Source organism: Antedon mediterranea, chromosome 8 (genome assembly GCF_964355755.1).
Source record: "Antedon mediterranea chromosome 8, ecAntMedi1.1, whole genome shotgun sequence".
In the NCBI taxonomy this organism is placed as follows: Eukaryota; Metazoa; Echinodermata; class Crinoidea; order Comatulida; family Antedonidae; genus Antedon; species Antedon mediterranea.
The window spans coordinates 11,519,474-11,535,884 of NC_092677.1; the positions used below are offsets into that span (position 1 = coordinate 11,519,474).

General features: G+C 34.5%; 1 protein-coding gene across 3 annotated transcripts; it reads right to left on the reverse strand.

Annotated features, from left to right (window-relative positions):
• Positions 1–1,302: 1,302 nt before the first annotated feature.
• LOC140056054 (alpha-N-acetylneuraminide alpha-2,8-sialyltransferase-like) lies at positions 1,303–16,407 on the reverse strand. Of its 3 annotated transcripts, XM_072101286.1 has the most exons (8): positions 15,576–16,406; positions 15,195–15,281; positions 8,388–8,663; positions 7,872–8,007; positions 7,033–7,142; positions 6,177–6,269; positions 3,619–3,863; positions 1,303–2,193 (listed from the first exon to the last, which is right to left on the reverse strand). In XM_072101286.1, the coding sequence occupies exons 2-8, from the start codon at positions 15,278–15,280 to the stop codon at positions 1,979–1,981; spliced, it is 1,161 nt and encodes a 386-aa protein (XP_071957387.1). In that variant the 5' UTR covers position 15,281; positions 15,576–16,406; the 3' UTR covers positions 1,303–1,978. The 3 variants fall into 3 exon arrangements, with proteins under 3 accessions (XP_071957387.1, XP_071957388.1, XP_071957389.1); XM_072101287.1 differs by having other exon boundaries at positions 15,195–16,407; XM_072101288.1 differs by lacking the exon at positions 15,576–16,406 and having other exon boundaries at positions 8,388–8,595; positions 15,195–15,257.
• Between the last annotated feature and the right edge of the window lie 4 nt (positions 16,408–16,411).

Below are 16,411 nucleotides of genomic sequence, written 5' to 3' on the forward strand. Positions count from 1 at the left end.
TCAGATTGTGTTAATTGCTCATTAAAAATATTAACATCATTGTTCTTAAGTGAACGAATTTTGATAGTTTTATGTTGGTTAAATTTATATTTTAAAGATTTACGAGTACAAAACGGTAGGCTGTGGTCACTAATGCCTACATGGATGACACCCGATTGCGATTTTTTTTTGCGAATGGTTACATATAATAATATCTAAAACTGTTGATGTATACTTAGTAATTCGAGTTGGTTCCTTTATCAGATGGGTAAAGCTAAAAGTTTCAAGAGTTGTTTCTAACATTTTGTATATTGTTGCAGATTCATTTTTCAAATTAATGTTGAAGTCACCAAGGACAATAACTTCGACATCAGGTCGAATAGCTGCCAATATATTTTCAAACGAGTCAATAAATAGCTTATATGATTGACTTGGTGGACGATAAATTGATCCAACAACAATAGGGCGCGTCCTTGGAAGCAAAATTTCCATCCAAATTGATTCAATACTTTCAGAATCCAGGTCCCGGCGTTCGCGAATAGATAGTCTTTCCTTGACAAAAAAACAAACACCTCCTCCAGACCGATTTCGATCTCGACGGAAAACGTTGTATCCTTCAATGTTGAGCTCCGCATCAGGAACAGTATTATACAACATAGTTTCACATATAGAGATAACGGCTGCATTGGTTTTTATTGCAAGAAGGCGGAGTTCAGACATCTTTGGCAGTATTGACCTTACGTTAAGATGAATGAAGTGAAGGCCCTTTCCATTAAAAACATCCTCCAGTCTTCCTCCAGATTGAGATGGATTCCGGGTCCCGGGTTTGGAGAAATATCACCACATTTAAGCAAGATAGCAAAGAGTAAGCCTTTCCCTCTAAGGTCAAGAGTCCGGTGTATGTGGGACGTACTCTTCCTCGTTCGATAATTACCGGAAATATAGGCAGACGATACAAAAATGATACTTGTTGCAGCGACTGCAGAGTTAGCGTTGGAATGTTTGCACCTGGTAAAAATGGCTGATATGTCGTATCTCTCGTCGGAGGTTGCGTTAAAAAACTGGTCAACAAGTTGAAAATGTTTCACATTGTTAATAAAAAAAAAACAAGCACTGATGCATGGATAATAAAGGAAGCCATACTGAAAGTCATATTGGAAGGTTACCTGTATGCCGTATCTGTCCAGCAAAATATCGCGGCGCCGAAACCGTTCAAATTCATTTCAACAATGTAAATGTTTTTTATATGTTTACACATGAAATTTACTTGACTTGACACCTACAAATTCAGTCAACTATGATATTTTAAAAGCACGAGGCCATTTATTGGATGAATAATATGGGCACTAACTTTAACGCCTTTATAATTAAATACAGTAGTCCTTTGGGAAAATGAAATAAAACATGCACCTAAGTTTTATAAAACGGAGCTTTAATTAGGCTATCATCTAGTTCTTATTATTTTGATTTAAAAATTGTAGGCAACTTTACTACACCCTACCATTTATAGCGTAAAGCAAACTGAAGATATGTTTAGTTTAGAAGCAGAAATAAGATAATATATATCTTGGTAACCGGTAGGGGTACAAAGTCTACCAGTTACCAAGATGACCATCTCTTTGTTTTGGTCACCATTTTGTAAATTCCCCAAGTATGGGGCTGGGGAAACTAAAATGTAAACAAAAACATTATTAAATACGTAGAAACAACATTATTACATCAAAAATAAAATAAGCATAATAACGGAATGTTTTAAAATACTGGTACTAATTGGAGTCAATGCAAGGATGTACCAATCACTAGCTAGGCCTAAGTCAGTTCAGATGATCCATTGGTCAAATTAAGAAAGACAACCGGAAGCAGTTTCACCAATCACGACGCGACGGATAATCTGAACTGACGCTTGTGATTGATCAACCGTACTTGCGTTGCGCCGTGACGTCGTACCATAGAGATATTATATAATATCTCTATGGTCGTACAAATAGGAACCAAGATTTTAGCAATCTTTGACGTGAAGTTGTAGAACACCATTAATATGTAAATTTAGGAGTTCATCAAACTCTTGGTTAAACGCATGATATGTAGTTCTCTTCATATCTTCGTAGTAATGATAGGCCGCCGGACGATTGTGTATGTCAGTTGAGAACGGCCAAAATCCATACAGATGAATCTCGTCACAAAATAAGAGCGAAGACGTTGTTATGTAAATTCCTAAAAACAAATCATTCAGCGTTAATAAATTACGTTTTACACTAGAGACACTGTAGTACTCTAGGAGAATATTTAAAGGGTTAGGCCTACTGTATGTTATGTTAGGAGTGACAGGGGCAGTCGAAGGACTATTTTAAGAGCCTGGTTGTCCAAAGACTCCAGAGCTGTATTTGAGCAAGGAAGCAAATTGTTAAATGACAAATGTTAACAATTTCCAAAATTTAGTTCTATTTATCCACTTAAAACAAAAGTGTTATTTAAACCACACTCTAAAATAAAACTAAGAAAATAATGATAGGACATTTGCAGAAAGAAGCAAACTTTGCTCTGCTACCGGTATAACATGGTTCGAATTTACTTCCATAAATTACTACGGAAATTTGCTCTGCTACCGGTATAATTCTCTGTTACTACGGAAATTAAGATAAATAGGGTACTACACGGAAAAACAAAACTATACGTAAAATTATGATTTGGCCTTAAATTATGGAAAAACGCAATAATTATGAACAAATCGACGACTCATATGACGGGTTTTTCCTGAACACAGTGTGTGTGTGTTGAGCTCCTTTCGTACCTCTCATCAAGAAAGAGATACATCTCCCTCTCATTACGCGCGCACCACACAAGCAACTAGTCAATCAGAAATTTATTCTGCGCATGCTCAGAAACTTATCTACCCTTATCTGTGCGCGGTATAGTAGGCCTATTGGTGACTGCTGTGCATTCTGCCAATTTACAAATATTCTCTTCCAGACTGGACTTCTATAACGTATAAATATGGATATTGTAGGCCTATACGATGAAATGGGACTCAATTTTAATTTAGTGGCAGAAACAACATTTAGTATGAAATTAAGGCTGTTGCCCGGGGCGCCACTAGGGCAACACTCATAGGTCCGCCCCTGTGAGTGAGGTTGGCTATTAAGCGTGGTTCTCACTAGCGACGCGCAATGCAAAGTGCCGTATTGCGTAACTTGATTTAATCTATCGAATACGCAATGCAAAGTGCCGTATTGCGTATTCGATTTACACCATATCTGGTCGTGAACCCGGTTCGTTTTTCGGAAGAATAGGGGGTTACCCTTAGGCCCTGTGGACAGACGAATAACTGTACATTATGAAGGCACACGGACCATTAAGCTTGGTCCCCCTAGCGACACAACGTAACGAAACCTACGCAACGTAAGAAAATGCCCTTTCAACAACTGTGTTTGCCTCCGCCTGCGTGAAATCAAACCTGCGATGTTTCCAGCACTGTTGCGTCGCCGGTTCCTACTTGTGTGATTACGCAATACAGCACTTTGCGTCAATACGTCACTGCGTTACGTTACGTTGCTAGTGTGGGAAGAACGGTTATTTTACATATTTATACAGTATTATTATAATGATATTATTAAATATTTGCAAACAGACTATACTAACCTGTTGATAGCATATTCTTCAGGCCTTTATTCAACCAATAGCTTCTTATCTCATGAAAATGGTTCGGATTTCCGTGTACAAACTTTATGGATTTCAATTTACCATTTAGTAAATTGTTTACTTTAATGGCCAAGTTGTAGATTCCTAGACCAGACGAAAAACTTGGAAACCAAATGTAATTGTTGTACTCCTTCATTTTATTTATAAATTTAGATTGCTGACTTCCAGTTCGTAAACTACCAAATCTAGAAAAAAAATATAGTGGATTATAAGGGGCAGATGAAGGGGAACTCATGATCTGTATAGTGCCTCCGGGACAAACGGGGCTAATCCTGTTTTTTGTCCTTTTATACATCACCAGTGGTGGTCACTTTGATTGTTGGTATAGCTTTGTGCGTCACTATTACGGCGGTAGAGGGGAACAATTTACCCAGTTCCCCACACAGAAGTGCCCCACCGGCCACCCATGTTGTTTTTTTTTATGTACGGTACATTTGTTGAATGTTGTCTGTCATGTACCGTACAGTGCAATAGTGGCTGGGTCATCTGTGGAGTTGTTTGTTCCCGCGTGTAGAATAATTCTGTCCACGATATGTTCAGTTGACAGTACTTCTGCCTTGTGTGCAATGTCATCAATTTTCGCGCCTCTCATTGTTTTACAGATCACGTTCAGATTTGTTGACCTGCTAAGTCGTTTTGGTTTAAATTGTTTTATCATCGAATCACCAATAATCAAGATTTTTCTGTCAGAAGCTGTATCAGAGTGTATCTGTTTGTGTTTGTTTCTATATTGGCTTAGTTGATCCTGGTATGCAGCAGACGCAGATGATTTTGATTTGGTAAGTTTTGAAGGAGTAGAAGATGGCTGCCTGTTGGTAAGCTCCTCAAATAGATTATCAATCAATTGTTCAGTTTGCGTTATAGAATCGTTTGTGTTAGAAGAAACTTTCCTTGTTTGCAGTGTCGTAGAACTTGTGTGACTTTCCATTATTTGTTTTCTCATCTTACGTTGTGGTTCAAAATCTGAGGTGTCGATGGCAATTTACGTTTTCAGTTCATATATTTCGTCTTTAGCTATGGATAAGCTACGCTCCGTTTCTGTAACTTGTTGACGTAATGTCTGTATTTGTTCTTCTTTGTTCATTGTCCGTTTTTCCCATAATTTCCAATACTCAAAGTCTAGTTTCAGATTTTTGTTTTCCTTCTCCAATTTTTTAAATAAAGCAGTTGTTTTGTATTGCTAACCGATCAAGCGTGAAGCCCAAAACAAACAAAAAAATCTTGACAGTTCTTTCAGTGATACGCAATAGCTTGCACTGGGCGGCGATTCCTTTGATCTGACAAAAAGCGCTAAATAAATGTAGTAAAAAACAGCTACAGAATACTTTGATATTTCTTGTAACTGAGGTCGTGATCTTCAAGATCGTTGATAAGTTGATTCTTTATAAAAAGTTTAATATCAAATTATATTAAAGTAGGCGACATCGGACAATTATAGAATGATCAATCAATCGATTGGAGTAACCCACTATATGATCGGTTTTCGTGGGGGACCAACGTAACGGCTTAGCGTTACAATACAGTGACAGGAGCCTACCTGATGATCAATTTGAAAAACCAAGTTCCAACACAGATTTCAACTTCGATGTAGGTTTATTTAAGTTCAGCAGTTTTTATTTTATGTCTTCAGTACTATTTATATTAAAAATCCGTTGATTAAAAACTGAGATTTTCCGATGTTTTTATATCAGCAGAGGCCTATAAGAAAATTTAAAAAAAACAACCGCTGTTCACGCCCCCAACATATTTAAATGGTTACCAATCTGCCAAGCACTCGCTTTGGTATACTGTAAAAATATTGTAATTGTAAATTGTGTATATTTTTCGGTTTTTGTCAAATTTATCAATTGTATTTAGGTTTAAGGTTAATATGTTTCATGGTTTTTCACAAGCGCCTTGAGCACTTTAGTGGATATGTGCGCTGTATAAATCTTATTATTATTTATTATATATGTGTACGTGAAAAAACAAAAATCCTGGATACCCAACCAGTTTCTATTTCAAAATTCTTAAAGCACCTCGGCAATTTGACAATGACATCGCACAAATAATAATACATCAAATACTTTGTATTTCATACGTATTGAAACCTCAATTCTATATTGTTACTGCAGTTCTTATTTTAAATTCATTTAACTATTACTCACGAAAAATAACAGTATGCACATTTATAAAATATGTACAAAGGGTAATTGTTGAAAGGTAATTTATGTGACGTGTTCAAACAATGTTAAGATCGTAACAAAAAAACTGGTAAACCCAGAAAACTATTGTTGTTCATTGGAAATAGTATTTATATTATGCATGACAGACAGTAGTTAAGTTAATACACAAAGCATTCAGTTGATAATGTGAATATTCAATCACATGACTTGATCGTGTGGATTATTCCGAAATGGAGATCGTGGTTTGTCTTCTAAGAAGGCTCAACCGATTATTTGTATAATGTATAAAGTATCATTTAAAGATGTATTGTACTCTATTTTTAAAATACCCACCTTTTTATAACAATTGAAGGGTTAAGCGTTGTTATATTACTTTTAACACCCGCGTCTTCTATAAACTGACCAATAATTGGTGGTGCGTTGCATCTAAAGAGAAATTAAGATATATTTAAAAAACTCACATACTACATGAGAACATAAAGCTTGGTTCCCACTAGAACGTAACGCAAGGACGTAAACGCAACGCAAGCGTGTTGACCAATGACAAGCGAAGTTATAGAAAGTTAGCAATCACAAGCAAATAAGCCATCGCTTGTGATTGGTCAATTCACCTGCGTTGCGTTACGTCCTTGCGTTGCGTCGCTAGTGGGAACCACGCTTAAGGTGTGACCGAGGTATCGACGCAAAGTGTGAAATCACAAGTGGGAACCGACGACGCAATAGTGCTGCAAACATAGTAGGTTTGATTCTACGCACGCGGAGGAAAACACAATTATTGGAAGGGAATTTTCTTATGTTTCGTAAATTGCGTTAAGTTACGTCGCTAGTGGGAACCACGCTTATGATACGAGACCGTATTGCAATGGCGATGTAATAGCTGTGATTGGTCAAATGATTTGCCAAGCGCGCGTGGGCTTGCTTGGGCGTCCTATTAAAGCTTGGTTCCCAATAGCGGCACAACATAACGCAACAACCTACGCAACGAAAGAAAATTCCATTCCAATAACTGTGTTTGCCCGCGCCTGCGTGAAATCAAACCTGCGATGTTTGAAGCACTGTTGCATCGTCGGTTCCCACTTGTGATAATGCAATACAGTACTTTGTGTCAATACGTCGCTGCGTTACGTTGCATTGCGTTCTAGTGGGAACCACACTTAAGCATGAATCAATTGAATACAATCAACCTTACCTTATGACAAAGTCAGCTTTATCGATTTCACTGCCACATTTACTACCGTTCAATATTCCTCCATTACCCACAATGGAACATCTTTTGTATACAGTTTGTTCAGGAGAATACTGAAAAGATATGTGCGATTTGTGATGTGCATTTACATTAAAACAATTTATATCGCAAGCAACCGGTTTAACTAAATTACAGATGCCCCGTCATATAGCACTTTTAATCGAATGAGCGCCATTACACTGCAATTAAAGCTTGATTCCCACTAGAGACGCAACGCAACGATGTAAGCGCAACGCAAGTGATTCGACCAGGCGATGGATTATTCGAACTGCTGTTTGTCATTGGTCAACTTAAGCTTGGTTCCCACTAGAACGTAACGCAAGGACGTAAACGCAACGCAAGCGTTTTAACCAAATGACATACGAAGTTATAGACAGTTAGCAATCACAAGCGAATAAGCCATCGCCTGTGATTGGTCAATTCACTTGCGTTGCGTTACGTCATTGTGTTGCGTCGCTAGTGGGAACCACCATTAAGGCCTACGTTGCGCCTACGTCTTTACGTTGCGCCGGCCAAGTGGGTTTATGAATGAAAGAGGTTCAATTATAATTACACCTTGGAAAATACGTCACGCCACGTCATCAGTTACGGATTTTTTTGGATTCATTTCAAACTTTTCAATTATCAAACATGAGGCATACCAAAATCCTTTTAAAACATACATTAGATCATTGACTATTAAAGGATCGTGTAATTAACTTTGGTAGATTCCTCGCCAGCAGCGTACGGACATTTTGCGACAGACTCGACTCGTTGTCAAGAATAGGCGCGCCTACACATACTTCCTGCATCAATTTGTAGAATCGCAGATTTGTAGTGAGGCTTCCACCGGGTATCATGTACTTGAATTTCTGAGACTTCTTAACATTTCTCCGGTTCAGAAACAATTCTGTATGGACAATTTCTTTTAAGTCGGATCTAAAAAAAATCACAAATCGATTACTATTGCCTTAAGCTTGGTTGTTCACGAAGGACGAAACAATTTTCGTATTGTGAAAAGAATATGATGATGATGATATCAATAGCTTTGAATGAAGCAATGTTATTTATTTTCAGTTGGTAGGTTATGCCATATTTTAGCGTTCAGCAACATTGAACGATGTGATACTAATAAAAGGGTATTCGTTGGCGCAAGGCCGTGAACACATTTCTACACGCTAGGGATGGGCCGACATGGCGGCTATCATCACCTCTGACATTAATCGAATCAAAATTGTAACAATTCGAGCCGCTCTCTTTCGATGTCGCTTTAAATTATTCTGATTACTTGTGATGTATAATCGATTTGACGTACGTACCTCATTTTCTCTAAATTAGATACATTTTGTTTCCATGGATTCCTGAATATAGAGGACACGTCTCGATTACTTTCATTACTCATCCACATGGATTCTGCTGCAGTAGGCGTATACTCTAGTTTGGCGTGCGTTCGAATAGTTGCATTGGTCCTCCGCAAATTGCTGCTCAAGTTGGTAGGCCTTTTTTTTACCAATACACCTAAGCTGTCTGTTTCAAGTGAATACACGCCATGTTGAATAGGCATATTATTGTAAGAATGAATCGTTATCTTCAACCTAAATATTATTATAATAAACGATTGATTAAAATCAATTCAAGCTAAGATTTAATTCGTCACTGGCTTCTAACTAATAATGTGTGAAGACCTGTTTGTACAAGGACGATACCGAACGGACGATATAGATAAATATATTTTATCAATGTTTTCGAAATTGGAAAGTGTTCACCCTAGAACAACTATAAGGATATAAATCTGATTTATTTTTGATGAAAATATAACATAAAACTATGGCGCGCCAAGCTGTCATTTATTCAAGCAATAGAGATATCTTAGTTTTTAATAGAGATATCTTAGTTTTAAATAGAGATATCTTAGTTTTAAATAGAGATATCTCTATTAATAGAGATATCTCTATTAACAGAGATATCTCTATTTAAAACTAAGATATCTCTATTAAAAACTAAGATATCTCTATTAAAAACTAAGATATCTTAGTTTTAAATAGAGATATCTCTATTAATAGAGATATCTCTATTAATAGAGATATCTCTATTAAAAACTAAGATATCTTAGTTTTAAATAGAGATATCTTAGTTTTTAATAGAGATATCTTAGTTAATAGAGATATCTCTATTAATAGAGATATCTCTATTTAAAACTAAGATATCTCTATTAAAAACTAAGATATCTCTATTAATAGAGATATCTCTATTAATAGAGATATCTTAGTTTTGTTTCCTGTTGCAAAGTATGTAGGGAATGGTATAGTTGTGAATGTGGTGGAAGTGTGTCATTGAGAATGGAAGTTAATGACCCATTAGGGACATCCCACCAAGGTGTTTATAGTTGTTGATTTCTAGGTCAAACAGGTATAAGCTACAGTGCTACATAAACTGAAAAATACTATAATTAAATTGTTGGGAGCCGATGGGGAGCCGATGTTGTACTGTATTAATTTCGTGGAGTTTCGAGCTGTAATAATGTACAAAAGTACTAAACGTTGCATGCATTTAAGAGCCATTGTCTGTAAAAATCAAAGATTTGGTGGCAGATGTAAAAAAATGGATTTCTCTCAAATTTTTACCATGAATAGACATTTCAATAAAAAGCATATCTACAACATTCATTTTAATTTTTAGCCTCCGTTGCCATGACAACGGTCAATTATCCAAATTTTGATGTTTTTGCCATTTTTCACAGATGTTCTATAGTGAAAAAGTACAAACTTGTATACTTATTTTAACCAAAAATACTTACAGTATACAGTTTTTGTTTATAGCAGTGTTAACAACATGTATTGAGTTCCATTTAATGTAGAAAAAAAATAAATTACAAAGTGGAGTTTGGTTGATACCATTATTTTAAAAAGGGGTGTTTTTAAAAAATATTTTTTTTATAAAAGTATACCTCATAAACGTACCTATAACTTCCAAAGTGGTGTTTTTAAATCAATGAGGTTTTTTAATTTGATAGTCAATAGGTTTTTCAACAATAATCACGAAAAAAACACTGGGGTAAATTTCGTACATAGGTTTTGTGTTGCCAGGAAAATACAAAAAATACAAAAAATATAACAAAATATCAACAAACAAAACACATGAAACACAATTTAAATATGGCTAATCCAATAATAAAATGTATATGTGGCTGGTCATAATGCTACTAGAGTCATACAAATAGTTTAGATAAAATAGGAGAATGTGTTGCCAGGTTTATTTCAATTAATTGCCAGAAAAACAGTATTTTGCATTGAAATATTTAGTTGATGGAAAATAATGTTAAACTTGGAAATAATTGCGTCAATGGTTTTCATAAATTTTAAAATCTATTTTGTGTAAAGAGATACAGAAAGACCTCCCAAAAAATCTGACCTTGTAAATAGGTCATTTGAGGTCAAAAGGGGTCAGAATGCAAAACAGGACAGGTCCCCACTTTACTACAACTATTAATGTTTGATCAAAATTTACAAGATAGTTCATAACAATTCTCAACAATATTCATATTTTACTTCTACTGCATTCCATTAATGACAAACTTGACCTTTTAAATTCATTCATTTTGAGGTCAACATTTTACCATAGTAACTGTTTCTATGCGAACATTTCCAAAAAATAAGGGGTTTTTCATCAATTCAAAACATTTTTTCTACATAGTTTTACATTTCTACTTTTTGCCAAATTTACTTTAAATACTGAATCCTAATAATCTCAGAAAGAAAGTCTTGACGAATCTGAAAAAAGGTAAAAAAATGACCTTTAGTGTTATCTTAAACCTGTTTACGTAACTAATGATATTTAAAAAACAAAATTAAATATGGAGTTTTCATGAAAAAAAAAATGTTTACATATTGAGGTCAAATGACATCAACATTTTACCTATAGTGTATTGTAGCAACTGTTTCTATACGTAACTAAGTACAATATTTTTAATATGGGGTTTCATGACTACAAACAATTGATTACATATTACTACCTTTTCCCAAATTTACTTATCTACTGAATCCCAGAAAATGTCTGACCTTGTGAAAGGGTCATTTGTTGGGTCAAGTTATGTCAAAATGTATTATTTATGTTATCTTAGAACCTGTTTCTATGCATAACTAAGGATAATTGTTTTTAAATACAGTTGGAAAAGTGGCCGCTTATAATTGTAGGCCTATTATTATTTATAATCAGGTGGTTTAGTATTTTTTAGCATTTTCAGACAAATTTTAAAAACTTTTATCATATGAAAAATGGTTGGTCAAAATCTGTGTAGTTTTCTCATCTCTTCACAGTAATGTTTTTAAAACCTCTTCAAAATAAAGCTAATATATAAAGAAATACAATATACATGCACCTCTAATTCATAGGTCCATGCAATAAGTATCACATTTTTCGATTGGCCGCTTACAAAAAATCTTTTTTTTTTTGTATAAAAAGGTGCCCGCAGCTGCTTACGGTAAGCACCAAATGCACTAATTAGATAGGAAGAACAAACAGGCTTTTCAAAGTGCGTCCGTTAAGGGAGGTGGCCGCTGTAAATAAAATATGGGGTTTTCATGAATAAAAATAATCACAAAAGAAAGTGCTTACGAATATGACCTTGTGAAACGGTCATTTGAAAATGCAAATAAGGCATACCTGCTAATTATCTACAAATTTAAATTTGTATAAGATAAATATGCAAAATCTAAAGAATATCTCAATTTTAGTTACCATAGTAACTGTTGCTATGCATAACTAAGGGAAATTAAATAATTATCAGATAATTATTAATAATTAATACTGAATCCAACCATCATAGTAAAAAAAAATATAGAATTTAAAACCAATATTTAATAATAAAGTGTGATATTTTACATGCTGACCTTAAATGAAATGAAATTTCAAATCAGGGCTTCAATATTTGTTATGTAGCATTAAAATACCTGAGTATATCATTGACTTTTGATTGGTTCTATTTTGGGGAGGGGAAAGTGGTGGATCCAGGACTTTTAAATAGTTAAAGGGTTGAAGGCGAGGGCCTAAAAACTTAACTTTATGTCCTATCTTTTGCATTGCAATTTTTAACTTGGGGTGGGTGGGGGCTTGGAGAAAGGGGGAGGGGTGGGATGGAGGAGTTTGATTCCGTCTATTCATTGGGGCGATAGTAGCGGCAGTGTGGGTGGTGCTTGAATGCATGCATTTGACACTCTATAGTGGATGATCGACCAAAGTGTTGCAGTTTATCTTTTTGTGGTTATAGTCGGGGTGGGGGGTGGAAGTCGAAAGTGGTGGTGGATGGGCATGTGGGATCTGCTTAGGTTAGCAAATAAAAGAAGTAAACAAATGAAAGAGGAGCTTCAAAATAAGAGAGGAGTAATCTGTTGCAAAGATTAAAATTCACAACGATATGATAATTTATTCAAATTTCCAGAGGATATAACCTATAAAATGACATTAAAACTGGGAATTACAGAATCTATAATTAAAAATTTTTTTTTTTCTCACAACACAACTAGAACTATATAAAACATTAAGAATTTTTCTGACCAATGAGTTTCAAATCAAATAATCAAAGAAAATAAAATGTTTTTACTAATATACCATGTTTTTTTTTTTTATAAAAATGCCTATGTTTCTCGCAACACTGCTTGTAGATTTTAAATTTACCCCAGTATTTTATTTTAGAAATCAATTATTAAACATTAGAACTACCTATTTGTAATAAATCAGCTAAAAAAATACACCACTTTGGGCGTTATGGTGAAGTAAAGTTTAGTTGCATTGAACAATTTAAAAAAAGTGAAAAACACCCCTTTTTAAATAAATGGTATCTCCCAAAGTATGAAATAAAAAAAAATTAAAAAATTTGAAACAGGTACACAATGCATTATTATTATGCATACACTAATTATTTTTTATAATTAAATGAACAAAACAAAAATATCGTTCCTCAAAGTAGTACCAATATCCATTTTAAAAAACCTTAAAAAAGGACAAAATTTGTCAAAAACACAAATTTGGCCGTTGCCATGGAAATATACGTGTGAAATAAAAAATACTTCATATTTAATTTCTCTCAACACATATATAGCCATGTGCAAAATTTGAAAGAAATCCATTTTTTTGAGTCTGCCACTCTTTTTGATATTTCTTTGATTCTTACAGACAATGGCTCTTAACATGCATCATTAAAATGCAGATCCAAGGGATGTGAACTCTTCTTATAGTTATACCGAGCCTTTGAAGGTTAAAAATCTATCAAAGAAGTGAAAAGGGACATGGATCGACATCATAAACTTTGTTATATTATTACTAAGAAAACGAAATGTGCATGTCGTAGGGCCCCTCGGGATCGGAAGAGCAGTTTTTATATTATTTCTGAGAGGGCTACCCTACTGAAAGAAAACGAAATAAATAATTAATAAATATGTGGTGCGCTCTCTCCGAAATAGTATTTTTTCCCTTTCCGATTAGTAGTAGTATATTGTATAAAATAAGACAGCTCAAAAGGACGACAGTCGGTTTCATTGCAATGAGTATCGACGTGTTCACGTTTAAATTTATTTTTCGTTTTACAAACATGGAGATAACAATTGTTCATCTACATCTTCTACTCCTCCCCACTGATTGTACCTGGAATAACACGTATTTTATAAACAATTTTCTAGGCATTAACCGCGAATCAGATAAATAAGAGTGAAATTTCTAGAAAACTAGAGGTATTTCAATTTTGTTTTATCATTCAAAATTCACGAAAACTTATTCAAAATTGTACATAGAAACTTCTATCATCCATAATTAAAGAGTGATCAAATACAATGGTTTTTATCTTTATGGAAAGTTTTTATGTGCTCATTATAAGCCTCATCATTTTTTCTGAAACATTCTGTTTCTGCCTCTGTTCCATTTTATTTCATTATAGCCTCTATATTACAACTGGGACTGCGATGTTAACAATATAGGAACTTGACCTTACCTCAGTCACAGATGGAAAATCGTATTACCCATAAAACACTGAACCGGAAACAAAACTAAGATATCTCTATTAATAGAGATATCTCTATTAATAGAGATATCTTAGTTTTAAATAGAGATATCTTAGTTTTAAATAGAGATATCTCTATTAATAGAGATATCTCTGTTAATAGAGATATCTCTTTAAAAAACTAAGATATCTTAGTTTTTAATAGAGATATCTTAGTTTTAAATAGAGATATTTCTACTAATAGAGATATCTCTATTAATAGAGATATCGCTATTAAAAACTAAGATATCTCTATTAAAAACTAAGATATCTCTATTAAAAACTAAGATATCTCTATTTAAAACTAAGATATCTTAGTTTTTAATAGAGATATCTCTATTAATAAAGATATCTCTATTAATAGAGATATCTCTATTAAAAACTAAGATATCTTAGTTTTAAATAGAGATATCTTAGTTTTTAATAGAGATATCTTAGTTTTTAATAGAGATATCTCTATTAATAGAGATATCTTAGTTTTAAACTAAGATATCTTAGTTTAAAACTAAGATATCTTTATTTCCGAATAAATGACAGCTTGGCGCGCCATATAAAACAGTCCAAAATCAAATGATGATGATGATGATGAATGCTCTTGTAGGTCTGGTCATTTGCCGTTTAGCAGGTCAAATGATGATGATGATGAATGCTCTTGTAGGTCTGGTCATTTACCGTTTGGCAGGTCAAATGATGATGATGATGAATTGCTCTTGTAGGTCTGGTCATTTGCCGTTTGGCAGGTCAAATGACGATGTTGATGAATTCTCTTGTAGGTCTGGTCATTTGCCGTTTGGCAGGTCAAATGACAATAATGTCTTATTCTTTTTCCATATTTCTAAATTTGTCGTTCGTTCTTATAGCATATAAACGGGCCTCTTATAGACTACAGTAATTCTCACGATAATAGTATTATCGTGAGATGAAAAACTGCCTTCTTATAATGGTCACTCGTTGTGGTGTATCGGTTTTACACTGCACTAATCCTAAGTCTATTCTTCCCTTTGTGTACGAAAGCATAGCCTACACACAAGAACAGTAGATTGTTTTATATAAGCTATTATATCGGCAGAACTAAAAGTAAAACAATTCTCCTTACCATAAATATATTACAGATATGACTGAAATTCCAAGCGTGACCGAAAAAAGTATCTTTGTCCACAAACCACTACTGTATTTCATCATACTGGAAAAATAAAATGTTTTATCATAGGCCTAAGATTTAAATACTGCAACTATAATTCTAAGGAGACGGCGATCTGGCCTTCTAATTTGGAGGGGGCCTAATTACACTACTTTTACATAAAATACTCATTCACCATTGTAGGCCTATATCTATATTTCTATACAATCTAAATTGTTATTCCATTGGGCCGGAGATATGAAACTCCGTTTTACGCAAGAATAGGCCTATGATTTTTAATAGAATTGATTCTTATATAGCGCATATAAGAAAGCTCTCAAATCGGTTTTAACTTACGTTTTAAAAACAACGAGTCCGTGGAGCTTCTGTTATTAGTGATATATTGTACTTCCAATCACAAGTGCTGAGATTCTTGCTTTAATTGCTTTACATACAATACATGAAGAGCGAACCACTATTTGCTTTTAGAGTGTCTATTGTTTGGTGTTTGCGCATGCGTACTCATTATGTTTTATAGGCCTAAGCCTACTTGAGCTGGATAGATGATAGCGCGTAAAGCCTGGTTTCCATTTAAAATCGCTACAGCGTTTCCATTAAAATCGCTACACGCGATGTCGCCGACGCAATCGGGAAGGCTCCCCGATTCATCGCAGTCAAATCGGCAAAGTTCAACCATGTTCAACTTTGCCGATTATGTCGGCGATGAATCGTATACGCGTACCACTAAAGAATATTTAGCGCTCGCGTACTAGATCCCAGATAAATTCTAGCGTTTCTATAGAATCGCTACCGCTCTGTCATGTAGCGATTTTATGGAAACCTGTCAATTTATATTCTTATGGCGCCACGTAAATGGACACGTGAATACGAAGCGCATTTTTAAATATTGCACGATTCAAAGTGATATCACATAAAAACACACTTATTCCTAATATAATATACACTATAGGCCTAATATTATTACAGTATTATATTCGAGCGAACAGCGACTAAAAATCCAAAACTTACTGCGAATTAAATGTGAGTGCTTCGAAAGTTGCAAAATGACGTCACGGTCTCATTAAAAAAACTCCAAAAATAACACGTTTCGGTGTGTCCCCTGTAAAGGGGTGTCCCAAAATAAGGACTCTGGATTATTAACACAGAAACAATCAATTCACTCGGCAAAGTCT

Coding starts and splice junctions, on each gene's coding strand:
- LOC140056054 (XM_072101287.1), bottom strand. CDS start 15,280: ATGATGAAATACAGTAGTGGTTTGTGGACAAAGATACTTTTTTCGGTC. Junction 3,864..6,176: donor CCTTCAATTGTTATAAAAAG/GTGGGTATTTTA, acceptor TTTTTTTTCTAG/ATTTGGTAGTTTACGAACTG. Junction 2,194..3,618: donor GAAGAATATGCTATCAACAG/GTTAGTATAGTC, acceptor ATTTGTTTTTAG/GAATTTACATAACAACGTCT.